General features: G+C 48.8%; 1 protein-coding gene across 2 annotated transcripts in view; it reads left to right on the forward strand.

Annotated features, from left to right (window-relative positions):
- Smoc2 (SPARC related modular calcium binding 2) overlaps positions 1 to 21,938 on the forward strand; it is a 119,119-nt gene extending 97,181 nt beyond the window's left edge. For both annotated transcript variants that reach the window (XM_040728162.1, XM_040728163.1), the window contains exons 10-13: positions 13,956 to 14,058; positions 16,149 to 16,423; positions 18,659 to 18,696; positions 20,581 to 21,938. In XM_040728162.1, coding sequence (XP_040584096.1) covers positions 13,956 to 14,058; positions 16,149 to 16,423; positions 18,659 to 18,696; positions 20,581 to 20,598 — 434 coding nt within the window. In that variant the 3' untranslated portion in view covers positions 20,599 to 21,938. The remainder of the gene's footprint in view (positions 1 to 13,955; positions 14,059 to 16,148; positions 16,424 to 18,658; positions 18,697 to 20,580) is intronic.
- Positions 21,939 to 27,858: the final 5,920 nt, after the last annotated feature.

The raw sequence follows: 27,858 nt of genomic DNA on the forward strand, positions 1-27,858 counted from the left end.
GCTGCAGCCCATGCTGTGCTTTAGACACAGTCCTCTAAGCTTGGGCATATGGGTGAAGCTGTGTGTGTGTCCCCTACTGTGTCCCCCCACACACACATGGGCATCCCGTGCTACCCCCCTTCTACCAGGTCGATAGGGAGGACGCTGAGAGCAGCAGAAATCTCTGTGAGTGTGGGCTTCACTGTTGGGTGACTTTGTGTTCGAGTCAAGCGACACAAGCCAGGATATGGTTTCCGAGTGTGTTAAGGGGTCCCTTCTAAATGGCAACGATTGGCGGTGAGACCTGGGTCTCCACTGATGTTGGTTTCTGATTACTGGTCTTAATTTTGACTGAGTGTGTGAAGGTGAACCTGTAAACGAGTGTGATTGGTGGGCTTCCTGAAGAAATCTACGTGGCAAAAAGTGGGCTTTAAATTGGTTCTGATGAGGAAAGACAGTGGTGGGTCCAGCCAGTTAGGAAGCTCACTTCATACCTTCCTCCCTAAGGCTTTAGGAATAGGAGCAGCAGGGAAAAGAATCAGGAGCAGAGAAACCCAGTGGCTAGGCAGAGGTGCTATATGAGAGCCAAGTCTATGGGGACCTTCTGGATGTCATCTCAGAGGTGTGTTACAGGAGAGAGCCTCCTGGACACTGGGGGTAAAGGAGAAGAAACTTTTTTGTTTAGTTATTTCTTTCTTTTCCTTCCTTCCTTCCTTCTCCCCTCCCACTCCCCTTCCCTCTCCCCTCCTCCTCCTCCTCCTCCTCCTCCTCTTCCTCCTCCTCTTCCTCTTCTCTCTTCTTCTTCTTCTTCTTCTTCTTCTTCTTCTTCTTCTTCTTCTTCTTCTTCTTCTTCTTCTTCTTCTTCTTCTTCTTCTTCTTCTTCTTCTTCTTCTTCTTCTCCTCCAAGTTATAAGATGCGAACATGCGGCTTAAGGCAAATGATGGGGAGGAATGAAGTAGGAAAGCCATGTACTACTCCTCAGAAGTCCTACTGAAATTTTTATTGGAGTAGTGCACTCCACTGATAGTTATTTTCTGTTTTCAGACAATGAGGAGAAATCCTAGGTTTGGGGAAAGACAATGAAAAGTATTCCCAGTAAAACGAGAATAGACAGGATACAGAAAGAGATGTTTCCCCACTAGCCTGCAGGAGAACTAAATCATAAGTGCCACACAGAGATTGCATTTGTCAATCTCTGGCAGCTACAGGGTCCTGAGTGGACGTGAACAGTGACATTTTCCCCATTACTTGATGAACAAGAGGAGCTCCCCTGCCCCCAAAGGGTTCTAAGAAGGCTAAATGCACATGGACTGGGAGGGGCTTGGCAGGGGTGGGACACCCAGAGTGAGCCCTCCTGGCTCATAAATTAGGGAGAACATGGTTGCTGACCCTACTGGGAGACAAGCCCGTGGGAGAATCCTTCCTCCCTGCTACCAGGTTTGTGGTGTCTACTAGTGACAAAAGAGTCTGAGAGGCTCATCAGCCTACGGCATAGACCTCATCTCAGAAAGAGGGCAGCGTTCAGACCACACACTGCTCCTGGTATGTGCTGTATAAGCAGCAGGGCCAGCTTCACTATAGGGGCTGGGTACCTGACAATGTCCTATGCTTTTGATGGGCCTCCTCAGTTTACTGTTCTGCTGTGGGCACCAGGAACATCATCCCAAAGTGTTTAAACACAGCCTTGTGGGCAGCTCTACACCGGACTCAACTAAGCAACTACCTGTGATTAGTGGCAACACACCAGTGACTCACCTGCATGTCATCCCCAGGAGTGCCATGATGTCTAGAGAGCCCTGGCGAACTGTGGGAGGAGTCGGGGAGGGTAGAGAAGGTTGCACAGCAGGGTAGGAATCATATCGGCACGATAGGACACTAGGGAGATCAGGTAGACCAGAAGGAGCAGGTACACCTTCTCCCTCAGTAAACATCATCCCTGAAACAGGCCCAGCCCAGAGCACTGTATGTTGCTGGAGACAGCAGCAGAATTCAAGCACGTTCCCTATCACAATGGATGCCAAACCAGGAATACTGAGGTACACTGACGGGGGTGGGGGGCCGGGGGGCGCCGGGGAGCATTAAAATGGTTGGCTTTCGAAAACATCTAAATATTCTAATGATCTACTGGTTTTGATTTGATTTCTTGTTTCTCAACACTTTAATATAATAAATATCTCGTTCACAAGCTACCCATGGATTTGCCCAAGTAGCCTAGGGCCCAATGTCAGATGACATAAATCGACAGGATGTGTATTCAGCAGAGAACCCTACGAGTCCTGGGCTTTGGGCCAGCTCTTTTTCATGACACAGCACTCCATCCACCAGCCATAGCTGTTTAGAAGAATTGTGTTTATCTCTTCTGCTGAGGCAGGTACACGGCCAGTTACGTGAGAAGCTGCTTGACCCCAATGCCTTGAGAGTAGAGTTTACAAAACACGGGCAGAATGAAATAGTGTAAGTCACCATCAGTCCTGGAAGAAGCATCATCCGGACAACTCAGAAAGCGTAAACAGAATGTCAGCGACAGCTCCAAAAAAACTTGCGAGAACGCGCTGTCCTCGGACAACACCAAATATGCTTAATTGTTGCTAAACAATCTTCATTCTATTGCAGATATTTCCTGCCTCTTCATTAAGGCCATCTATCTAGAATAACCCAGTTAGAAGAAACGGCCAGATTGCTGTCCTCTGACCTTAGTTCATTTCAGCCATTTAGGCTTTTTCCAGAGCTAGTCTGAATTTGCTAAAAACTCAACCACAGGCAAGTTAAAAGCTCCCTGTAATACATCATCTGTTCAAAGAATCTCAGTAGACATCTTAGGCAGAATGTACCAGCCGGAGACATTGCCGAGGGCCCTGCGTCACCAGGCAGGTAGGTTGTATGACATCACTCCTCAGGTTCTGTCCCGCCCACCTTGATATTTTTGAGGCAGGATCTCTCACTGGTTCGAAGTTTACCTATTGGACTAGTCTGCCTGGCCATCCAGCCTTAGGGAGGTTCACTTGCCTCCACATCCCCCAGTCCTAGGGTCACAAGCATGTGCTGCAACACCTGGCTTTGTTACCAAGGTTCTGGAGAGCAAACTCAGCCCTCGTGTTCTCAAGGCAAGCAGTTTACCAACCCAGCCATTCCCCATTTCCACCCTCTTCACTTTTTGTCATTTTTATCGCCAGCCCCAGCCCTAACTCTCACCAGTCTCATTTAGCTCCCTCTGATGGCTGCCGAGTTGGTTCATTTCTGGAATGATTTGGATTGCGGGGAGGGGGAAGGGGGGGGGGAGGGGCCGTGACAGACTTCAAGTGTCACACGCCCCAGGCTGGTCAGCTGTGCAGTGAGGTGATACCATTAGCTTGTCACGTTGGCTGCTGGCTCTCTTCACTGACTGAGGCCACTCAGACACGGTCAGTGTTCGTCTGCTGGCATTCTTTCCATCCCTACTAAACCTTTTCGTGTTTTTTTTTTTCTGGGTTTTTTTTTTCCATTCCGACATCAAGCTTTCAACTTAGTACCCCCGTGCTTTGAATCTAGGTGGTCAGAAGGCCATCCCTCATTTTTGTGAGTTGTTCCTTTCTAACATAGTGTGAGCGTGTATCTGTGCACAAGAGCATGTGAAAGAGAGAGAGGGAGGAAGACAGGGAGAGGAGGAGGGGGAGAGAGAGAAAAGGGGAAGGGAGGGAGAGAGAGAGAGAGAGAGAGAGAGAGAGAGAGAGAGAGAGAGAGAGAGAGAGAGAGAGAGAGAGGGAGGAGGAGGGGGAGAGAGAGCGAGCTCTGAGGGTGCAGGGTATGAAAAAAACCACCTCTGCTTTCTAGGAGCCGGGACCTGGACACTAAGATCCTAGCTTCATTGCCCTACAATCCATGCCCTTAGGCAAAAGACAAACAAAAACAACAACAAAAACCAGATTACAAAATCCTAGAGAATGGAGACTAGGCGTTTGTTAAAATCTCCACTGAATATGCTTGGGTAAGACTCTCAGAGTCTTTTGTCCAGACTCATCAAGATAGGAGCAGTTCAGCTCATCCCTGACAGTGCCGAGTCCAGTCCCTCAGAGGGAAGGCACAGGCATTGGGAGGTGACAGTCACCTGCTGAAGAAAGTCCAGGGGTGGAAACAGGCCACACCCAGTTCCCTGATGTGACATCCACCAGCCCTCTGGGGTTATACCCACAGCAGGCAGGGGCGTGGAAAGGCCCCACTGGTGACAGAAACTGGGTTATATTCTTCCTGTAACTTTCTCCAGACCAAGACCATACAGTATCCACCTGCGCTAACCTGTGACAGGCAACAAGGATACTCCTGTAGCCAAAAATGGAAGGAAACGTGGTTTATAACGAGTAATAACGGCAGGACATGGGAACCTCTAGGATTTTCCCCCCAAGAACACGATTTAATTGTTCTCCTCGGTCTCTTCTGACATGGTGTCAGACTGAGGGCAGCCTTACAGGGAAGCCGAGTCCTTTTCCCTTGACAGAGGGTGAAGTGGCTGCCCCTTAGGTGTTAATTGGCTTTCAGGAATTCCTGAGGTGATGGTGTGAGGGTGCGTTCCTGCTGGAGTCTGCCAGGGGTCTATCTTTTTCTCTCTGCTCCTTCCTATCTAGGCAGCTTCTTGAGTGCCTGGGATCCCCTTGTCCCCAGACCGCAGTTCTCACTCTGATGTCATTAAGGTCCCGTAAGGTCAGAGGGGGCCCTGTGGTGCCTGGCAGGACACCTCTGGGGCAGCTCTGTGTGCTCAGCACAGAGGCTTACTGCCACTTAACACTATCTTGTTCGATAGCGACCACTTTCCACCACCCTCCCAACCCCATCCACCCCACACTGTCCTCGTCCCCCCTCGCCCCTGCCACCCAGCAAGGAGGAAGCTGGAAAGAGATGCCAGGCGCTCACTCAGTGCAAAGGAATGTTACCTCTGTGACTTTCCTAATGGAGAACTCTTTCTGAAGCAATGAGAGGAATAAAGCAGACACCAAGGCAGAGACGCCCACAGCTCCATCCCTGCCCCCTCCTCTGGTCCGGCCATGACACCCTGTCTGCTGCCATCGCTCTTCACTCTTGAGACACCAACTCTTCTTGCACTGATGGGCTTCCCAGAATGCACCGGCCCCGACGGCTTCTGTGCATGGCATCTGGAATGCCGTATAGCCTACATCCCAGTCGGCAGAGGGAGAGTCGTTTCGTGACCACAGAGCCAGCAAGGGCCTGGACTGCAACCCCTATACTGCGTGGTTTTGACTCTTGACACTGTGACACCTCCACAAAGGCAGAAGGGGATACTTTAACAGCGGGTGCCTGTAGTTGCAGGTGGGACAAGTTTCTGGGAGTCACTCGTGGGTCCTCCAGGGAGGACAGTGTTCCTTCCCCCTGTGAGAACAAGGTAGGCAACGACAAAGACGTGGAGATTCCCGGAAGCCAGTCTCGTCACGTGAAAGACAAGTGTACTCCAAGTCTCTCCCAGAAGCACCCAAGGAGGAGTGGGCTCGGCTTCCCACACTGCTCTGTTTCCACACAAGCTCCTGTGCTTGGAGTGAGTGACCTTTTAACCGCCAAAGCAAGAAACAGGCAGAGACTCTGTGGCAGACAAAAGGTCACGCACGGTGCCCAGACAGATCCTTAAGGCCGGGAGCTTCCTGTTGAGGAACTTGCATCCCCCTCCCCCACCCCCCACTCCCCCACCCCCACCACAGGAATGGTTGGAGATGAGAAGTGACATTTATGTTCTTGATTTATATTCATAAGCAACCACTCTGATGCGTTGTGAGGGTGTTTGGGCCCTGAGACCTGCGTGGAGTGACCTGAGTCAGCTCCTCAGCTGTTAGAGGACTGGGAATGCCGAGCTGACCTTGAGTCTGGAGAATTCCTGGCTGGTACCATGCTTGTGCTCTGCAGGGAACGCTGAGGCTGGGGCACAGGTGTAACTGGAAGTTTCTGTCCCACAAGGTCTTGCCGGGTCCCGCCGCCCTTCAAGCCCAAATAAGCACACAAAGACTTATATTGATTATTAAACTGTTGGCTGGTAGCTAGGGCTTCTTATTGGCTAGTTCTGTCTTAATTCTTAACCCATGTCTATCAATCTAAGTATTTCCACGTGGTCTTACCTTACTGGAGAAGGGTCTGAACCTGTTACTCCTTCCTCAGATACGTGGCCTCTCTCCTCAGCATCCTCCTTGTCTCCTGGCCCCACCTATCTCCTTGTCTGGCTAGCGGCCAGTCAGTGTTTTATTCATCAACCAAGAAGAGAAACATATATGCGAAAGAGCATATCTCATCACAGAGGGGTTAGCTGGAGGTTATGTGGCCCAACAGGACTATCATGCCCCAAAGGTTATGCTCAGCCACATCTTGTGGCCCTTAGGACTCTGGGTCTTTTACCTTGGCATTGGCTTTTGGTAGTTTTATTGTTCAGTCTTCATTCTTTACGTATTAAAAGTAAATAGTATGTTCTCCAGCTTGGCAGCAAATGCCCAGTTGATTTTACTATGAGGTTTTATGCTCCATCTTGTGAATCCCAAACAATAGCTGGGCCTGGAACCCATGCAAACAGTGTGTGCATGTCCCCACCAACTGCAACCCATGCAGGCCATTCACACCTACCCATCCTACACGTCTGCATATCCTCATCTTCCAGGTATTCACCCCGTCTCTAGCTCACCCCTCCATTAAGAGGCAATTGACCCAGAGCCAACAAACAGGTCGTAGGTTGCTTCAGACACTTGCTGAAGGGAATGCTCGTCCAGGCCCCCGAGAGTTCAGCACGCTGCTTGGGGGACGCGTATTGATGAGGGGAGCCTGGGACCAACCGCACTGGCTGCAGCTTATGCCTGGTCCATTACAGAACCTGAGCAGACACGAGACCAGGGAAAGTTGAGCCATGCTGCTGTCCCCAGGCCTGGCGTCCCCTGCCTAAGTTCGTCCTGTCTGTCTGTGATGCTCTCCTGCTGTCATTTGTGGCTGTGAAAAGGCTACGGGACGCTCACCCTAACCCTGAAGTCATCATGACTGGAGCTCTGCTGTGAAACCAACCCAGGCTCTCAGCATTCTTGTCTGAGCTCACCAGGCCTCTGCGCTGTCACTGCTGTTTATAACAACAGGGATGGAAGGTATGCTGGGCCGCCAGGTGGTTGCTTTCACCAGAGCCGGTGGTGACTGGTGCTGCCCCCGTGACAGGGATGCAGGGGCGTGGCGCCCACCCTGATGACAGGCAGATGAGAGTGCAGAGCCCCAGCGATGCCGATAGGACTGCCCAGTGTGATCCAAGCCGGGTACAGAATAGGCCGAGAGTGCTCCCTGCACATAGAGAGGCTGGCCTCTGTCGCTCAAGGCCTACGCCGCTTGTCTGGAGCAGGTGCATGCCAGCACAGGGCGTGAAGCAGACATGAAATGCATGTGCTGTGATCCTGCAGACTGTGCCACATTTTCATGGAGAAAACAGAGAGCCTGGTGATGGTGTAGGCATCAATGGAAGGAAAAAACCGGTAGCTTCCAGTTCCCCCATGCGGTGGCTGCTTCCCAAATAAAACTCTAGGGGTCTGGAAAGTCCTTCAAGTTATTAGCATGACCTATAAATATAAATAAGCATGGGAGCATGAGGTGGCAACATGAGGTTCAGAGTTGACCTAAAGCAGTAAGCGGGTGTATGACAGTCTAGATAATGGAGCATGGAGTAGGGCCGGGGAACGTTTGTAGGAGATAATCGGGTGGTGGGTGCGTGTGTGTGTGTGTGTGTGTGTGTGTGTGTGTGTGTGTGTGTGTGTGTGTGTGTGATTCCGAGAGAGTCCATTTGCAAATGCAAAGCCAGCAGCATTTAGCCAGGATGAGTTGGCTCCTTCATTTGTATCATGTCCCTTTTCCTGCATGCCCTCTCTCTACTCTGACTGGCTAAATTTTTCACAAGGTTTGCATAGGGCAGAGATGAGCGGAGGCTTTGGTTAAAAAAAACAAAACAAAACAAATCCTCTTGTGGTAACTTTACTCTTCCTAGCACCCTCTCAGGTCTTCGGCTTGCTGCTGGAGCTGACTTTTAGTGCGCCTTATGCCTGGTGTCCAGATGTGGGTGTATGCTATCCTATCCCCGAGTGTACAGGCCAGAAGAGACCCAGGACAGAGGGTCCACCCTCACATTTGGCCAGAGGATGAGGAGGTGCCGGCCATGCCTTTAAAAAACAAAACTAAACTAAGTTCTTCTTCCTTGGCGCACGTACTCTTGGCAGCTCTGCTACTTTGGAAGGGCCGCCCTGGGTGGCTAGCACAGTGTGTTCCCACCTTGTTGCCCCCCTTGTATTTGTGCGTGGTGCTTAACTTTGTCCCTTCTCCTGGCCTTGGGGATATGTTCACCCCACCACCACGGTCCGTCTGTCTCTGGTCTTGACTTCACGTTCTCTGACGTGCGCACCTTGTCTCCACTCTCCGCTTTTGATTCCTCTTGAACACAAATAACCCAAGATGGGCAGGTCTCCTGGCACATCCCAGCCCTTACCCTTCTGTGATCAACCCTCCACTGTAAGGGGCAGCTTTGACGTTCCCACACGTGGCTGTCAGTCAGAGTATTGGGGCTGCTCCGAACTCTGGGTTCCAAAGATTTAATTAAATAGGCCAGCTGTCACCTGGGACATTTCAGTTTGCAATATAGAGACCATCTGGTGAGTTTCCACAGGAAAGAATCCCTGCAGCCAAATAGTACCTTTTACATTAACAGCACTCTCCTTGCTCCAGCCCCCAGGGGAAACCCGGGAGTAATCAGGAAATGAGATGGATTGTTCTGGCCGGCACTGAGCAGAGACACCACTAGGTGAGCAGCTGAGTCTGAGAGCAGATTCACAGGCTCTGGGCTACCGAGTTTTTAAGATGGAATCACCATCCTCAGTCCATGGTCCGCCCATGTGTTCTTTCTCTCTGATGCTGCCACAGAAGTGTTCTTGTGTGTAGGAAGCTTGTCCATCTCTGCCCCTCAGGGTCCCTTCCTAAGACCTTCCATTCAGGAGCCTGATTAGCTTGTCATACGTTGTAAAGAATGTCCAGCCCCTAATCGGCAGGCAAGCCCTGAGCCTCTGTCTTTGAGTTCTCTAGGGCAGGACCTGAGTGAATCATGGTGAGACTGAAGCATCTTGTTCCTCTGCAGTGAGGATCCTGCATGGGTGGTTTCCATCAGCTGTCGTTCCTTGCCAAGATTTCTAAGGCAGGAAGAAACCAAATGCATATAGCTGGGTGTGATTTTCCAAATGCAACCAGTACCATCCCCAGCCACTCACCAATAAAGACTGGAGCTGGCGTGGAGGTATTCCGGTGGCATGGAGGTATTATGGTGCAAACACAATGGCTAATGGTGTGGTATTGCTGGGAATAGGAAGGAAACCCTCAACAGAGGAACCAAGGAGACAGTGTCCTGAGTATGCTGAGGCTTTGAGCTGATTTGTGAGCCTAGCCTTTAACGGCTGAGCCATCTCTCCAGCTCTGAGCTGATTTGTTAAGAATGAGATGTCTTAATAATTTATTAAGACAGACACCTAAGTAGGATCAGCACCATTAATGACGAACCAAAAAACCACACCCACCAATTTAGAATGGAGAGAGCCAAGAGCCTGGGAGCTTGTGTTCTTAAAAGTGCTTTCTATGCATAGTTCTATGCATATATATATATATGTTTGTGTAGCAATACGGTGTTAGACATTTTCAATGAGAGGAAAATTCACGTAAGTCATTGCCTGAATCCCAAGGAGATGGGTCAGACAGGCACAGTCTTTCTTTAGAGAACTTTCCACTTTCCTGAGCTCTTATCCTGGAATTGTTTGGGCCTTTTCACTTGAATGACAGCCCGGAGGGGAAGAGAACAGTTTAGTGACTTGAAAATGTAGTAACAACTTTCCCCTTACTCCATCCTTCCAGGCTTGATGCCCTAGGGAAGGCAGTCTCCTTCAGCCATGTTCTCTCAAGTCTTTCAAATGGCAGGAGGCTCTCTGGCAGCTAGTCCATTAGCGGTGGCTGGTTGCCGGTGTCTACATTTTGATTCTTTTCACAGGCCTGACGTGAAACTTTATGAAGATCTGATTTGTGCATAAGGAAAGACAGCAGAGGATTGATGGGGGAACGGGTCCCATCACCCTGAATAAGCCTGTGGCTATACAAGGAGGAGATGCACGTTATCTTGGAACAGCTATGTTCTAGGAATCTCTGTGACCTCGTGTTTCAGAGGCCGTGTGACCCTGGATCATTACTAATGGCTAAAGTCCCAAGCATCTCAGCCAAGCCCATTTCCAAACTCCCCACATGTTAGGTGGTGGAATCTTCTTTGGGCACAGGAAAGGTACTAGCCAGGCTTGGCTCAACAGCAGCCTCTTGCCTGATCACAACGGTGCCCACCTTCCCTTCCTCACTCCCTGCCTCAGCAAGGAGTTTGAAGTCGTCTGAGGACTTCTCTCCACTCCCACCACATCCACGCTAGGGTGGTTGTCCAGGGAGGCTAAATCTGGTCTGTCATTGCCATCACTGTGGGCTTAGGAGCATTGAGGAGAATGGAGGGGTCTTGATCCTTGTTCAGTGATGGGTTCTATACTCTGGCCTCCTCCAGTTCAGTCTGGTCATGGTTTCCTAGACCAAATGCTTTCAGGTTTTCACTAAGTTGGTGTAAGAGTCATTCATGCCTGTACCTCCTGTGTCTTTATGCATCTCTCGGTATGAGAAGAGTCATCAGTTTTTGCAAGGCTTTCGAGTGCCCCGAGGCTTGCGTGGTGGTTGGGAGAACCTGTGGCGTCGAAGTGGGCTCAAGCGTCAAGTGTAAGACTTTGTGCTCTGAGCTTAAAGAAAACAGCACCCTGCCGGTTTCCCACCGAGTAGTCACTATAGACAGACAGGCAGACATTTTGGCTGTGTGTCCTGTTCAGTTGGTAGCAATGATACAATTTAAACTAGACCTTTAAAACGCAGCAAGAGTCAAGGAGCCCAAAATGCAAAATGTGACATCAGCAAAGTACTTCACACACTCATGAAGTCTCTGTCGTCAAGCCGCTCAAGGCCTGGGTGCTTACCCGGACGGCTGGCTCCAGTCTCACAGCACTAACAACACCTTTGTCGTGTCTGGCCAGCACGGGTACAGACCCAGATTAGGATCTCACAACCTCTTCTCCCCCATAAACTGCTCTTTGCCTTCATTGCCTCTGTGTGGGGTTTCCTTGCGGTAGTCAGGCATGCCATGTAGGTCGCTGGGAGACAGTGTAAATTCGCCATGATGATCTGTAGAGGAGGCGTGCCTTGCAATCAAGGGAGTCATCATGAACATGTATAAATTCATGCCAGGGGGAAAATCATAAGCGTGAGCAAAATTACTGAAGTCGGTAGTTTTTTAAATAAAAGGAGTCTGTTTTTTTTAAATGAGAGTGTTTCATAGAGAGTGCAGAACACATTTGTTTTGAAAGATGTTTTTAAGTGATTTTTTTAAGGCATTGACAACTGTGAGTTGTTCTGGAGAAGTGTGTGGGGCCAAGGACCTCTGAACCCACTCAACTCTGCATTTTCTTGGAGAACATCCTTCTAGCAGAATGATCGCTAAGTAAAGTGACTTCCTGTTACATCAAGACCCTCATGCCTAATTCTGACACTCACCCTGGAGCACCAGCATTCCTGGAAGCCATCGGGTTCCTCCCAGACAGGCAGCTGATCAAGAGGAGAAGCATGAAGCCACACCTGAGTCTTATGTTTCCTGTCAGTCTGTGTCTGGATAGAGACCTAATGTCATAAAGGAGCCCAAGGGCTCACTGTTTGTGAGCTGTGTGGACGGGTTAAGATTGTAGGAGTGGGAACTAATATCTGCAGGCTCATGAGTTTTTTTTCTACAACACCAGACTACTGTGAGGTCACGTGGGGTCACTGCTCTTTTATCTCAAGTCAGGATGCTTGCCAGACTGCATCTCCCTGGTGACACACTCTTAGCGCCATGACACAGCTACGTTTTGTATACGCATCTTGGAGCAATCGCCTTTTAAGAGTGATGGGTTGCTTTCAGCTCTCTCCCCTGACCTCTCCAGTCTCACACATGTTTGTTTGTCCTGGTCATTGGGAATAAATACCTGTGTGCTACAATCCATGCTGTATCTCAGAGGCAGCACTGCCCGGGCTCTGTAGTGAGGACAAAGGGCTCTCAGATTCTGTCAGGGAGCAGTCAGCTCAAGGTACTTAGTGACGGAGGCAACGCAAACCTGGGTGGTGGCTGCAGGCAGCTCTGGCCCTTCCTGTGACTGGCTTTCTCACATTTCCGCTAGTATGCCTGAGTATTCGTGTTCAGGAGACACACCCTCACTCTCCCAGCTCAGGTTGCCAGTGAGTACCTTCCAGGGCCCCCCGTTCCAGCCAGTCCCCACAATTCTCCCCTCTGTGGGGATGACACAGTATTCCTTTTCCATTGTTGATAGCTCTAACACTGTAACATCCGTAGGCATCAGAGTCTAAAGAAAATGGCTGTCAAAGTTACCTACAGCAATATTAAATAAGTACTTCATGTCCAGGCATCCACTCCAAGCAAGGACCTTGCTTGATTTTGATTGTGACAGACCCCTGCTTCTCCACAGGTCCTCCGTGGACATTCTCTGAGTGGATGCGACCAGTGGCTACCTTCTCTGTATTACCATCTGAGTCTCTTGAGGCTAAGCCCTAGAGCTCATGGGTGCACCTGAGGGTTTTGCACAGGTCCGCTAAACTCCCCCAGGGTGCCTTCTGCCCTCATAGTTATCTTGGGTGAACTGGCTGTAAGGCTGGCATTTGGGAAGCATCTTCAGATGGGCCTGCTACATCTTTTCTGCCCTCTGTTTCCCCACCATCCATGACTGTGTCATCTCTAGCTGTCCAGCAAGGATGGCTACCACCCTCAGCCTCTGTCACCTCAGGCTTCTGTTTCCTTCCTGGGGAATGCCTCAGGGGGATACAGGGCATTTTCACAGAGACCTCCACCCAGTGGTTATGGTTTTTCCTATAGATGGCAATCCATTCTTTTAATTGGGCACAGAAGAGAAGATAGATACATAGTCTTTCTGGTCTCAAGTTCCACACGCTCTGTGAAAGGCTCACATCTGTTTTCTGCTACAATGTTTAATAAGTCGAAGCAGACCTCCACGGATCCTTGCCACAGGCAGCTAGCATTTACTTGAATCATAGTAACAAAAACCCAGGTGTCCAAAAGGAAAACCATGAAACCAGAGTGTCTTTAACCACACCAGCATGCTAGTCTCTCTGTGCAGCTGCCACAATTCAGGGTACGCTTGTTAGCGAAGAGTCCCAGGGCCCGCAAGTGGGGCTGAGTAAGGGAAGCCGGTACCGTGCATGGGAAGTGCTCTGTGGAAAACTGAGCTTTAGATGGCATAATTAGTGATTGATTTCCTGGGTCCAGTGATCCTTCACAGTGAGGTCTGGGGCTCAAGGGTGTGAACTCCCTTGTTACTTGATATGTGTTGAGCTGATGTTCTGGATCTGATCTGCCCATAAGGAGGCAACCACAAGTCTTCCTCGTATTGCTTCTAACCAGATGTGGGGCTCCAGGAGACCTGCAGTGGTGACTGACAACGTCTGGGCTCACTAGCCTGTGTTAGATCTCCCAGTGGGGAGAGCTTGGTGTCTCCTGATGTTTCCAAGAGTCTCATGCAACAAAAGGATACCCATGCATGCTTGCATTGTAGCTTCAAAGATTAACACAGGGCTAACACCTGAGAATCTCCTTTTCGTGTCACCGTTCAACATGGCTAACAGTGGCTGTGTGTCAAGGCCCACAGCTGTGAATTACCAAGTGCCCGCATCTACAGAGTACTGGTGGCACACACAATTTTATACTAAGTGTCTGCCTCAAATCAGATCATTCATATGAAGCAGTCTAATGCACTAACTTCTGAATACCAAATCTTTTTTGTTTGTTTGTTTGTTTGTTTCCCATTGCACCACCAAAAAATCTGTTATACTTTATGGATTCCACTAACAGAGGGGAAAAATGTGCATTTTTTTTCAGGTTGTCCTGGTGCCAAAAAGAATGAGTTTCTGACAAGTGTCCTGGATGCACTCTCCACAGACATGGTTCACGCCGTCTCTGACCCCTCTTCCTCCTCTGGCAGGTATGCCGTGTCTCGCTGCAGAGCAATATGCTGGCCAGAAGCCCAGAAATGTGAAGGAATCTGGAAAGCTAAGTCTTCCTGGCCAGTGGCCAAGTGAGACCAGGCAGTTCCCTAGGATGTAGTTAGGAGAAAGGAGCCTCTCTAAACCAGAAGACACTTGGAAACAGCCCCCACTCTTCATTTTCAGGGGCCCCTGGGGTCCAGGGAGGGCTAAGAATGGAAATGCACTTGCTTTAGATATATACACACATATATATATATATGTATATGTGTGTGTGTGTGTGTGTTGAAATTGAGTCCAAGAGTTATTTATGAGTTTAAATGCTTCAGAATTCTGCAACTAATATATATATGTATGTACATATATATATACATATGTACATATAATATATATTATAGTTTTGTTTTCAAGACAGGGTTTCTCTGTATAGCCCTGGCTGTCTTGGAACTCACTATGTAGACCAGGCTGGCCTCAGACTCAGAGATCTGCCTGCCTCTGTATCTGCCTCCTGGGTGCTGTGACTTATTTATTGCTGGAACCTGCACAGCATATGAGGCTTATCTTCTTATCCAGATTCAAGTGTACAACTCAGGGGCATTGATCCTACCAATACAGTTTCTGCCCTAGAGATGCTGTCCTTGGGGGCCGGGCATTGTTGGCGCGCCTTTAATCCCAGCACTCAGGAGGCAGAGGCAGGCGGATCTCTGTGAGTTCCAGGCCAGCCTGGTCTACAGAGTGAGTTCCAGGACAGCCTCCAAAACAATACAGAGAAACCCTGTCTTGAAAAACAAAACAAACAAACAAACAAAAAAGTCAAAAAGAAATGCTCTCCTTGTGCACAGTGTAGACACACCAAGGCTTGAGTTTTGTATCATGTTAGGACCCACAGCGCCCGTGCCCCCTCTGCCTCACAGTACAGGGTGACAAAGTTCTCCAGGTGAACAGGTGTAGTGGCATCTTGCCTTGCCGGTGAACTTGTAGCAGTGGCCACACCCTTTGGGCGTGGTTTCAGGTGCAGACCTGACCCATTAAGGGAGAGGATGGGTTGCAAGGAGTCCTTGTGTGTTAATTTGCAGCAAAGCCCTGTGGGACCAGGCGGGACAGAAACCTCCATCTTCAAACAGCTGTGGCACTTCAACACTTAAACTCACCCTGTGTGTTCACATTCTCTCATTGCATTTCTAAAAGCAATTCTATTTTAGTGTTTCTTTTTTTATCGTGCTGAAAGTACTGGTTTCTATCCCACTCTTCAGCAAGCTCCTGGCCATCTCACGCATGAAGTCTCCTTAGCAAAATGCCCTTCATTCTGCATTCTTTTGCCAAAGAAGGTGTAAGGGAAGAAGGCATTACCAAGGTGAAATGCCGTAATTAGATGATAAGCTAAGGCAAAAGAGGTTGCCTAAATTTCAACTTTATATTTCATATCGTGGAGGTGACTGACATGCCCTCCGAGTGTCTGACCCAGGATAATGTCAGGGAGTCCAGTCCCTGCGGGCTGTGGGCATCTGCTTGCTATGTTTGTACTCTCAGGAAAGAAAGATCATCTAAACCTGTGGGAAGTGGGGTCCACAGAGCTCAAAGTGATAGCACAGGTTCTCCACCTCAGGTGACCAGTGAGCGTTGTCACCGCACAGCTTCAAGGTCTGACTCACAGCCTGTGTCTTAGAAATGTCCAGCTTAAAAAAAATCCAAAGGGTCCAGTGACAACTTTAAAAAATTTGATGTCACCTTCCACTAACCTCTCCTATCTAAGAATGCCTTACATGAGAAATGATTGCATTAGGGAAGAAACCCTGCGCCCTTGGTGGCTGTTGGTGGCTGACCCCACCTGTTGGCCTGAGGGAACCCCAGGTCTCAGGACGGCGACCTTTTGTTTCAAGGCCTCAACCAACTGAATAATCACAGTGCACACATGTGATGTGGTGTCCCTGGTTCTGAACTCACTGGCTGAGCCATGACAGATGACTCACCTATGTTGTAACTGAGAACGACTGTATCAGGTCCCCACCTGGGACACGGCGAAAGGGAGCCAGAGTCGGGGTGTGCAACAACTTCAGACTTCTGCCTGACACGGTCGTCTCCCCCGTAGGTTATCAGAGCCGGACCCCAGCCACACCCTGGAGGAGAGGGTGGTGCACTGGTACTTCAAGCTCCTTGATAAGAACGCTAGCGGGGACATTGGCAAGAAGGAAATCAAGCCCTTCAAGAGGTTCCTGCGGAAGAAGTCCAAGCCCAAGAAGTGTGTGAAGAAGTTTGTGGAATACTGTGACGCGAACAATGACAAGTCCATCACTGTGCAGGAGCTGATGGGTTGCTTGGGTGTCACCAGGGAGGACGGTAAAGCCAACACCAGGAAGCGCCACAGTAAGCCTTACTTCACTGCTCTGACTGTGACCCAAGTTGGGGGTTCGCGCCTATGGGATTGCTACCTGGATTTTATAAGGTTGCCTTACTTGCAGTCTGTCGGGTAGGAGACACACGGTATGCCATTGGTTGTTGTCACCCGTATAGAAGCAACAGCAGGTAGTCAGCGGCCTGTCACGCAGCCGAGAGAGCAGCAAGTCCCTGGAGTGTGAATGGGTATAGGTCTGAAGCCAAACCCAGTTATTCTCCTAATCACAGTGGCTAACACTCTTCAACATGCCTCAGCTCCTGGTTTCAGAACCACTGGCGATAACCGACCAGCACAGTCCATAGCAGACTCCTCTGGAACATTTAGGCCAGGTCAGGGCACAGTGAAATCATCACCTCTAGGAGATCAGTTCTCCCCGTGGGTTTAGCTGTCTTCACAGTTGGACATGTGTCTCTGTGGGGCCTGGCTTAAGTCACTAGATGTTACGGGAGTGGAGGGAATCCCAGGCTGGATGGAGTGTACGGTCCTGACATTTAATTCTGTGATTTGGGGACCAGCTTCCTCAATATGCTGGAGAAAACACGCAGAACGTGCATGCATACCTCTGAGCAGTGTGGCTGTGGCCAGGACAGCATTACAGTAATTGGCTAAAGGGAATTTGGATAGCCATCTTTAAATCTAAGAGCCATCTTCCCAGAAATTAGCAAAAATCAATGATAGAAATCTAGCCTGGACCCTGATCTAGTTACATAAATGTACCCATGGCACATAGTGGGGACACACACACACACAGACACATGCACACACAGACACAGACACACACACACAGACACACACACATGCACACAGACACACACACAGACACAGACATACACACACAGACACATGCACACACGACAGACACACACAGACACAGACACACACATACACACACAGACACACACACACAGACACAGACACACAGACACATAGACACAGACACACACACAGACACCACATACACACACACACACAGAGAGAGACAGAGACAGAGACAGAGAGACAGAGAGAGAGACAGGAGAGAGGTGTCTTACCTTTCAGGAAACTACATGGTGCATATCTAAAGGGCATCTAGTATCAGCAGGTTCCTTGGAATGAGGGAGATGTCTACACAGAGGACTTCTGGGAATCTTGGGCTCAGAGCAGGCTTTGGAGGCAGAGGCATTGCAGGTACCTGCCTGCAAGAAGGGAACATGGATGGGACATTGGGAGAGCCCAGACCAGCTCTAGAGAGGGGGCTACCTGGTCCTGGTAAGGAATGGCCAAGACTACAGTTAAGGGGAAGTAGAGTCATCTATTTAGACTCCCATGAGTCCCTATGGTTGGAGGTAGAGTCTGGACTGAGGAGACAGGGACATCTGGTATTCTGGCCTGTGTGTACTTATGGGCCGCCGGGGAACACATCATCTAATGCTACCTTGCGACTAAACAGTGGATAGGGAGAGAGAAGGGAGATGAGGCTAGCCCACTGGGGATAGACGGCAACTGTCCGTGGCCAGGAGAGAATAAAGGAGGTCTTGGGGGTGAGAGAGGGCCATGACAACAAAGTAGGAGGGAAGGTTTGGGAACCCCATAGACCTTGGCCGAGGAGGGACTGTGACCAGGTGAACCCTGAGCAGGGACCAGAGTGAGGCAGGGGGGGAGAGGGCACCTGAGGCAGAGAGGGCCCGTGTACCACAAGAGTGGGGGCCCCACTGGGAATAGGAACAGAACCCCCACCCCAGTCTTCAAGCCAAGGATAAGCAGCACCTGTCCCTTAGCTGCGATTTCATGTCGAGATTTTAATAAAAGGAGTCAAAGCTAATGTTTTCTAATTTTAATACTGAACTAAAATGATTTAAATGAACAGGATGTATGTGTGTCTGTGTGTGTGTGTGTGTGTCTGTCTGTCTGTCTGTCTGTGGTGGGGGGGTTGCAGCTCAGTCTCCATGCCTTTCTGGGAAAGTTCTGGAAGACCACTCTTTGCGGCTGGTGAACCCATGTTTAGGATTTGGGGCAAAACAAGGCATTCTTTTAATGCTGAAGTAGGACATTTGTGTCATTTGACAGTGTCTCTGTGGCGATTGAAAAACTTATTCTTCCAGATCTAGGCTCAGGGTCTTTGTGGGTTCATGGCCATCTGACCAAGTCTGCCAACTGATGTTGTTGAGCCTGTCATTTAACAAAGCAGTATTTGACCAGCCATAATGTCTTTCCCCCTCTCCCAGCCCCCAGAGGAAATACTGAAAGCTCGTCTAACAGACAGGTGAGTATGACCCTGTTGCAGACTTTACCATATCTTGGTTTACCCATGCTTTACAAGAGAATATCATGTAGGTTAAGGGGCGATACTACCCCCCCAGAGAAACAAACCAGACAGGCTACACCTGAGAGCATTTGGAGCAAAGGAACCTCTTTGCCAAATTCTACCTTCCATCACTGACCTGCTAAGTTCTCAGTTTAAAGATTCTGCTGTTTTTTTTTAATTATTTGAAATTCCAGCTAAGTTGTTCATTTAAAGGTGAGTTTCTGAGTCTGTGTGGAGGAAATGGTTAGGTAAGCTGGCGTTTGCAGTTTTTCCCCCTTTATTTTGAGGAGATAGATGGCTGGTGTGGGAGACCGCTCTCGGGTGCTCTTCAAGTAGGCCACTCACCTGGAGACCTAAAGAGAGAGGCAGAAGTTGGGCTCCCAGAGAGATTTTCAGTTCCCTGCTGTGTTAATAAACATTTGTGTTTCTGAGGCCACATTTCTAGATGTGCAATTAAAGGGGCACAGTTGTGGTCCCCACATCCCAGCCACAGCCTAAGTGGGGACAATTTCCAGGGCTCTTTCCCAAAGCCAGGCAAACTGTGTTCTCTATGACTCTGGTATGTTAGAAGTTTGCTTTGGCTGCACCTGTTTGATGCCGGGCTGAGGCTCTCTGTGTGATGTGGGTTTTAAGCAGGGACCTCCTGCACACATACACACACCTTGGAGGGGATTGAAAGCCATTTCATTAGGAAAGATGTGTAATTCATTTTCCTTTGTTTAGTAAATGTTTATGGTTTTAACTTTTCCAGCCACACTGCAAATCACTTACACTTGCAAAGGGGGGGGGTAGGTCTGATAGCAATTAACCAGCTGCCTCCAAAGGCTTCCCAGGGGCTGTTTGCTCTAGCTAATGGCGACTATTGACACACATGTGCTGTACAATCTTAAATACCCCCACTCAAAAAAAAAAAAACCAAGTCTTCCACTTCAGCCGTATTCCAGAAAAAAGACATAAAGAACAGTGCAGTTTATCCATCTTTCTTATAGTAACTCCATGCCTGGAGTAAATCCCCACCATTATCCCTGTATGGCATGGTGTGGGGTCAGTGGGCCAGGGATCAGAAAGTGACTTGTTTTTCTAGGCAGCTTCATACTTGATCAGCAAGGATCAGAGCTGTGCACTCTGGGTGCTGGATACCAGTGCCAAGGATGGCCGTCTTCCTCAATAGTTCTGGTCATCTTCAATAAAAACTGCAATACATCCAAAGACTATCTTTATCTGTAACTAAGACAAAACTTTCATGGGAGTTATTCACCTACCGGTGGTGCTATTAGAAAGGAGGAAAGACAGCCTAAATATTACAGTTCAGTACTTTAAGTATCAAATAAGAAGATCAACTTCTATTTGGGAAGATTGGTGCACTTGAAAAAAAAAAAAACCACAAGATGATGTTTCACTTTTCTCATCTAAATGACTTCCCTTGAAAGTCCATGTGGTGAGGGACAAGAGACCCCTACTATAAACACAAAGACAAGCTGTGTTTCCTCTCAGGTAAAAGAGCAAATAGAAAGGTAAAAAGGAAGTTTTTAAAATGGTATATGACTGTCCAGAGTGGTGGCGGCGGCAAGGTCGTGGTTACCCTGCTCTAGTAGTTCACTTAAAACATCCGTAGCCAATGCAGTTTTTATCGGATGATACATTTTCCTGACAATTTCAAGGGAAGGAAACACTTCCTGCACAACACACCCACTCATCCTTAATTCTAAGCTACTCTGTCCTTTCCTGTCTGGTTTTCCTCATAGCGATTAGGTCTACTTCTGGAAGCAACCTTGGTCTGCAGAGAGGGAAGGAGGGGAGACACAAACATCTTCATAAGCTCTGTCTTTTTTTTCCCCCCAGCCCAGGAGACAAGGATGAACGGCTGACTATCCAAGGCTGACTATCCTAGACATGTGGGAATTTCCCTCAACAAAGAGCTATTAAAAAGGAAAAAAATATATATAGTATTTGCACTTTGTACTTTAAATGTAAATTCACTTTGTAGAAATGAGATATTTAAACAGACTGTTTTGATCTGTGAAAATGGAAGGCTGGCTTCGGGAAATTAATCACATACAATGTATGTGTTCTTGTTTGACCTTAAAGATCTGTGCTGGTGGGGATGGGTTTTGAATGCATTTCAACTTCACTTCCTTGTGCCTTTGTGGAGGGCCTGGCTTGTACCCTGGCCCTTTCCTCTGCCTGCAGTCTCTGCTGGCTTGCTCCCAGTGCTCTTGATGCAAGCCAGAAGACGATCATATCCTTAGAAGTTGGCAGGGCCGTGCAGTTTACACGCATGGTCACCTGTCGATGGTTGCCGGTTCCATGAGGTTTTGCTGTCTACAGATGTCACTCGACACCATGGGTCACGCAGGCACCCCGCTTGAGCCTAGCCTTGACCTCTAATAGCCTCTGGTTTGAGGCCGTGCTGCCAGACTCTGTCAGACTCCAGTCTGAGCTTCTGCTTGAGTTTTGCCTCTGCTTGAGCCAATCCTGCTGTTAAATCTCCAGGGAGCTGAGTGGGCAGACAGCCAGAGAGTCCTCCTTCAGAGAGCAAACCTAACTCTCTCCACCCCACGGCTCAGTACCCAGTTCACCTGCCTCTCTTCTAAGTGGCTGTTCGATCCTACTGTGGCTGTCCCTGGGGATACCCTGGAAAGGAACAAGGTCTTCTGCAGAGATCATGGACCACACCCCGAGGAAGAGGAAGCTTGACTACATCATCCCAAGAGTACTGAACAACAGGCAGCTAAGAATGTCACTGTCACTCTTTGGAGGACTCCAGAGTATGAGAGATTCATCCAAGGCCCTTATGGGATGAGTTAGGAACTGGACACCCACACTGTGGGAGACTGGCTTGGCCTGTGTGTACGGCTGGCTGCCATTGTCAGACCTAGACTCTAGGTCATTCTGTACTCACTGCTCTCAAGAAACAGTTACAGATGGGGGAGAGCTGGGGCAATCCTCTCAGATCGAATTCTATGTGGAAAACTGTTCATGCCCCCCCCGTCTCTCCGTGTGCAGCTGTGGATGTGCACACACGCTCCAGAAGGCCTTTGCTCATTCCAACTGTGTAGAGGTAAGAAATGGCCAGCTCGCGCGCATGTCAACATTGTCTACAAAGAAAAGTATGATCCCAACTGTTTTGGATAATCTTTTATATTTCTGAACCCTGAATTTAATCATTTTTATTAGATTAAATATGCTATTGAAACCGTGTTAGTCTTCTTTTCACGATTACTTGCTGTTTGAAAATATTTTTTTTAGATTATTTTATGCGTGTGAGTGTTTTGCCTGTATGTATGTCCGTGCACCTATTGAATCTCTGGTGCTCACAGAGATCAGATGAGGGCGTTGGATCTCCCAGAACTGTAGATATGGACAGCTATGAGCTGCCATGGAGTTGCTGGACATTAAACCTGGTCCCTCTGCTTACGGCGCTCTTAACCACCAAGTCATTTCTACAGCTCTTCATCATTGCTTAGTTTAAATTGCTTACTAGTGGAAGCCAAAGGTGTGGTTTCTGGTTCAGCAGATTTGGGTCTGATTTTGCCTGTTGAGCCTGTGGACTTGGGACATGTTGCTCAACTTTTCTCAGCCCCAGGATTTTTTCCTCTAAGAGAGGAGTGTTGGCAGGTGGGGCATATGTGTTAATAGTTGTAGACGCCTCCGTCTGCCCTGTATGATGCACTACAAGTTCCCTTCCTTCACTGCAGTGATAGAGCCCAAGGACAGACTAATAGCGCCTGCCCCATGCTGCTCCTGTTGCAGACATCCTAGAGACGGCAGTAGCAGCCAAAGCGTGCCTTGTTTTGTTAAAGCTAGGGCTGTTCCGTGAGTCAAGTAGGCAGAACCTTGAACATGACTGCCTTCTCCCGTTCCAGCATCCAGAGCTCCGTAGCATCTTGGTTGACTCTGCAATATTTCACTCAAATTCTCAAAGTCCCTTCTCCACTAGTCAGTCTCCTCCGGTGTCTCTACTTGCTTTGGGGCCTTCCTGAGAAAGGCAGAAAGGCATCCCTCTGAAGCACCCTCAGTCTGGGCATGGATGACACACACCAGGGAAGGGAATGAGGTGAATAGAAGGTCACAGAGAGGAGAGAGGGCTTAGGCCCTGTTACCAAGAAGGCACAAGAGGACAGAATGTTCAGGAGGCTGACAGATCATGGGCGAGGCAGGGGCTACACATGGTTCTGATCGCAGAGCATTAATACCCAAAACCTAAACCAGCAGCTGGCTTCCCCCTCTGCCCACAGAGGCTACATTTAGGGTTGGATGCCTCCCCTAGAATGCCCCACCACCCTCCTGTTTGAGAAAGAGTTCCTGCTTCCTTGTTGTTCTATGCGGAGGCTTTCGGAAACATGCTGTGAGCATCTCATAAACCATTTGTGTAGATGTCATACCCACCCGAGCTGCTTACATTATCAAGGTGAGACGTTTCAGCCCTTGCTGAAACCGACTTAGACATAAGTCATGTGATTGCAACTGCCAAGCACAAAACCAAATTGTGCAAGCAACAAAGCTAGCCCAGAAAAGCCAGTAAGAGCACATGAAGGCTGAGATCAGAATTGGTGGTGATGGTGATGTCACCATGGTGGTGAGGGTAGTCAGGATGCTGGCATTGATAGCAGTGATGGTGAATGTGGTGGTGTTAATGATGGCAGTGATGGTGATAGTTATTGATGGTGGTAGTGACAGTGATGGTATTTATGATGCTGGTGATTGTGATGGTGATGTTGGTGGTGGTAATGTTTATGGAAGGTAACAGTCATGATGATGATGATGGTGGTGGCAATGATGATGTCGGTGATGATGATGGTGTTTATGATGCTAGTGATTGTGATGATGATGGTGGCGGTGGTAATATTGATGGCAGTAACAGTCATTGTGCTGATGGTAGGGATGATGATGATGAAGGTATTTATGATGATGGTGATGGTGGGGGTGATGATGATGATGAAGGTATTGATGATGATGGTGATGGTGGGGGTGGTAATGTTGATGGCAGTAACAGTCATTGTGCTGATGGTAGGGATGATGATGATGAAGGTATTTATGATGATGGTGATGATGGTGGTGATGATGATGATGAAGGTATTGATGATGATGATGGTGGTGGGGGTGATGTGGTGGTGGTGTTAATGCAGCTGCTGTGAGGCTGATGCTAAATAATCACGGTGAGGGGGCAGATGATTTTCTTCCCAAGACAATAGCCTACCCCACAGGCCAAAATTTGGAATGCATTTTGAGTAACTAGATCATCTAGACAGTTTTAGCATGTCTTCACTTTAGAAAGGTGCTGGCCATCTTTTTGTTTCTGCAGTACTGCAAACAACTCACACCAAGCTCATCTCACAACCAATCAGAGCCCTGCCGAACCTGACTCTGTGCCCTATGCTGGACACTGGGCTGCTCCGGGATGCCATCCATTGGATGAGAGCGTCTTCAGGACACCATCTTGTAACCAGTCAGAGCCCCGCTAGACGTGACTCTGCCCATGACGGACACAGGGCTCTCACTCTGGATGAGTGTGTCTCGGGGTATCTTCTCTAATGCCTGTGCTGAGACACACTGAATTCAGCTGCTTCAGTGTCCATTTGTCTACCTATGCTGCAAATTCCATCCTGTGGGTCAGTGCTTGACACAGGCCAGGAACTCACGGCAGGGGTAGAATACAGGATAGGGCGACACTCCCGGGCTCCAGTCTGCACATAGCGTATGAGGATGCTCTAGTAACGAAGCACTGTTCTTCCTGAGGCAGTGGGTAGAAGGGGCATGCATGTGAGGAGAATGCAGCTATGGGCCCCACACTGACCTACAGCGTGGTTCGCGGCAGATGTTTTGCCTCCTCTGCTTTATCATAAAGCCCTCAAATGTCTTTTTTTTAAAAATGATGCTTTACCCCGGTGTTACTGCAAACCAAACAGAGGTGGGTCCTTCCTAGAGAGAGCCTGGTGTAAAGGGCATTTCATGCTGTCCCACAGCATTCCATGGTTGGTGTGATGAGTTTGCCTCTAGCTGCTATGTTTCTCCTAACAGGACACTTGAATCTAAATCCCAGAAGTCTGTCGGGCTGCAAAATAAGCCCCTCCCAGGAGCACAGACAACCCCTCTAAGGTCTGAAAATGAAGTAAGGGGACTTGACCAGGAATGGGCTTTGTTTCTTAGAATCAGAAGTTACAAAGGGAAATAACAGTAACTAGGAACTCAGTTAATTTTCTCAGCAAACCCGAAGCCAGGCAGGCACCAGATGCCCGGGGTTGAGGCAGCTAGCTGGTCCATGATCCACTCAGACCCCAGGACCTGGTTCTGAGTTCTGTCCCTGTGCTGTCCCAAGGGTACCTGGGGAGGGAGGGAGGGAGGACAGGGAAGCGGCGGAAGCCTGGATACGCTACACTTTGCTTCATGCTTTTAATTTCCCAAGCTCTGTCCAGTAGAACTCCATCCAGTCTCAGTCCAGCAGTTACAACTCAGCTTCTCCACTGTCCCTTTGCTGCCTTGACCGCGATGAGAGTCTGAGAGTGGGTGGAGGCCCGAGAGGCCTGCCTAGCAGACAGAGTGGCATCTCCCGAAGGTGGCCTCCATCCTCTGAGGAGCAACAACACCTCATGACTGTTATCTGTCTTATGTACTTTATGTGATGTGAATGGCTTCTCCCCTGCCTCTTGCCTCTGGAAGCCTGAGTGCTTAGTAATGACGATAGGTGGGCTGGATAACTCAGCTCATGTGCATTACACGGCAGAGGGGCTTTACATAGTCCCCTGCAAAGTCTTTAACTTCCGAACAAATGTTTCATCTTCGAGTTGAACTTGAAACCATACCCAGGAAATAAATAAAATGTTGCATAAATAATAAGTTGGGCTTTTTTGTTGCAAAAAATTAGGATTTTGATATTCCCTATGCTCTGGCTTGATGCTGCCCGCCCTGGGGAAGATGGTTCCTCATAACAGAAAAAAATAAATAAATTCACAGTGTTTCGGAGCATCTTGACAGTGATCCTGGACAGAGTTCTGCGTGCACATTCATGGTTATTTCATTATCCTAAGTTCCATCTGTTAACATATGCCACACTGTGTCTGTGCATAAGAAAATGACCTTCTTGGTGAACAATTTTATTAACTGGATTCTGCTAAAATGAAATAACTATATTACCTTGTCTTATTTGAGGCAAAGATTCTGAACTCAATGATTTTCCTGCCTCAGCCTCCCAACTGTTGGGATTATTATGGAGTACCGTCACGTCCTGAAATAAGAAAGTTATTTCTAAAAGTAAAATGAAATAAATTCCCTGCAAGGGTGTGGGGGGAGGGCTGTTTTCAGATGGTAGCTTGGTTTTTCCATTGCTTTCTCTCTGACACCAGGAAACTACAAGCCAGTCAGATGGTCTGGCCTTTGAGACACGCAGGTGTACACAGGAATGAACCAGTTGAGACACACCGGCATGCACACAGGAACCAGGCCAGTCAGGCCTGCTTTTCTCTGACACTGCATCTCAGCAGCTCTTGTGACGGTTTTGGCTCTCTGAGCCTTCCACTGGAGGCATCCCCATCTGTAATGAAGGGAAGAGTCCGGGTGGACGGTGTCAATTCTGAATTCTCCCCTGCCCTTCTCTTACCAGCAACCCATTACCAAGGAAGGAGCAGGGATGCGTGGTGAGACCCCCACAGCAAGCACCTAAGGGCCCTGTGAGGTAGAGCTGACAGCTTGCGTTCCTGATAACCAACCGGTTAGGCCACCAAAGACTGTTGGCAGGGTGTGATTGTGTGATCCTATCACTTCAGCTCTTGGGAGGTTGAGGCAGTAGGATTGCTATTTCTGGGCCAGCTCCGGCCGTCAAAGTGAGCATGGCGCCAGTCTGCTTCTGGGCTGTTAGCAAAATCCTGCTGTTTGAATGGAAGGATGAAAATGGCCCATGTATCCACAAAGAGACAGTGAATGTAGAGGTTTGTGTAGAAATAGGCCCTTCCGAAGTGCTCCACCGAATCCCAGAAGTACGATGGCAGAGGTCAAGACTTCAGCTCCTGGTTTTCGAGTGACACTCCATCTCCAAAGCAAAGCCAGGTAAATTTTTGGTCCATCATTTATTAACCATTGACTGATATGTCCCACAAGGAGGGAAATGATGACTACCATGGCAGCCACAGATGGCTGCGGTCCGTCCCTATGGGGAGGTGCTCCCCGCTTCGTGGAGAGGGAGCACTACATTGTCCCAAGTCAGCTCATGCTCACATCCTCAAAACAAGCTGCATGGCCACCACTGCAAAATCCTCAGATCCTTGAAGCCGCTGATGGCCCCTCAGCCATTAAATCAGCATGTTCTCCACTGACTTCTCAGTCTCAGTCACGTTAATGAAAACTCTGCCCTTTCTCATTATCTGCTCCATCTTCTGACTGGAGGTGGAGGGGCCTCTTGCTCTGGGCATGCAGTCACTCGTGTTGTCTGGTCAGGAGAGAACTGCCAGGGGCCTTGTCCTCTTAACCTGGAGGACACACAGTGTGCAGAGCCTGATGCACACACATACGCAGGCAAAATACACATACACAGAAAATAAAATGAAAAACAAAAAAAATCACATTTCTTAATATCTCACATTTTCCACACAGTTGAATGTCAAAGAAATGCTACGTCTGTTGCTCCAGTTGAAATCTCTCAACGGACGCCAAGAACCATAGAGTCAGGAGTGATACAGCAATCTCCAAATACTGGTTGTAATTTATGGCATGTCCACACACACAAAGCAGAGTTTTCACAGGCTCATGCCTGAAAGGATGGTGCAATGTGCGTGTTACATACAAACATGAGCCGTGACCGGCTTGATCACCCTTCCCAAGTGGCAGGTGCGTCTGTCTTTGTCGGTTGCCATGCGTTCACGCCCACAGCCTACCTCTGTGAGCGCTGGGTCCTGGTGACAGGTACCACTGGTGCTTTGCTGCCGTTCCATGTGAGCGGGGTAAGGTAAGACACGGCATCAAAAGGGACAGGTCTTGCATCCCGCCATCTTGTGGGGACCATGAGCAGACAGACACCTCCTCGTCTTCCTCCAGGTCAGGATGCTGGTTTTTTTTGTTTGTTTATTTGTTTGTTTTTTTGTTTGTGGAGGGACAAAACTACCGGGTGGCCGTGTCTGTAGTACTCCC

The sequence above is a fragment of the Mesocricetus auratus genome, unplaced genomic scaffold (assembly GCF_017639785.1).
Source record: "Mesocricetus auratus isolate SY011 unplaced genomic scaffold, BCM_Maur_2.0 Super-Scaffold_100018, whole genome shotgun sequence".
Taxonomy (NCBI): domain Eukaryota; kingdom Metazoa; phylum Chordata; class Mammalia; order Rodentia; family Cricetidae; genus Mesocricetus; species Mesocricetus auratus.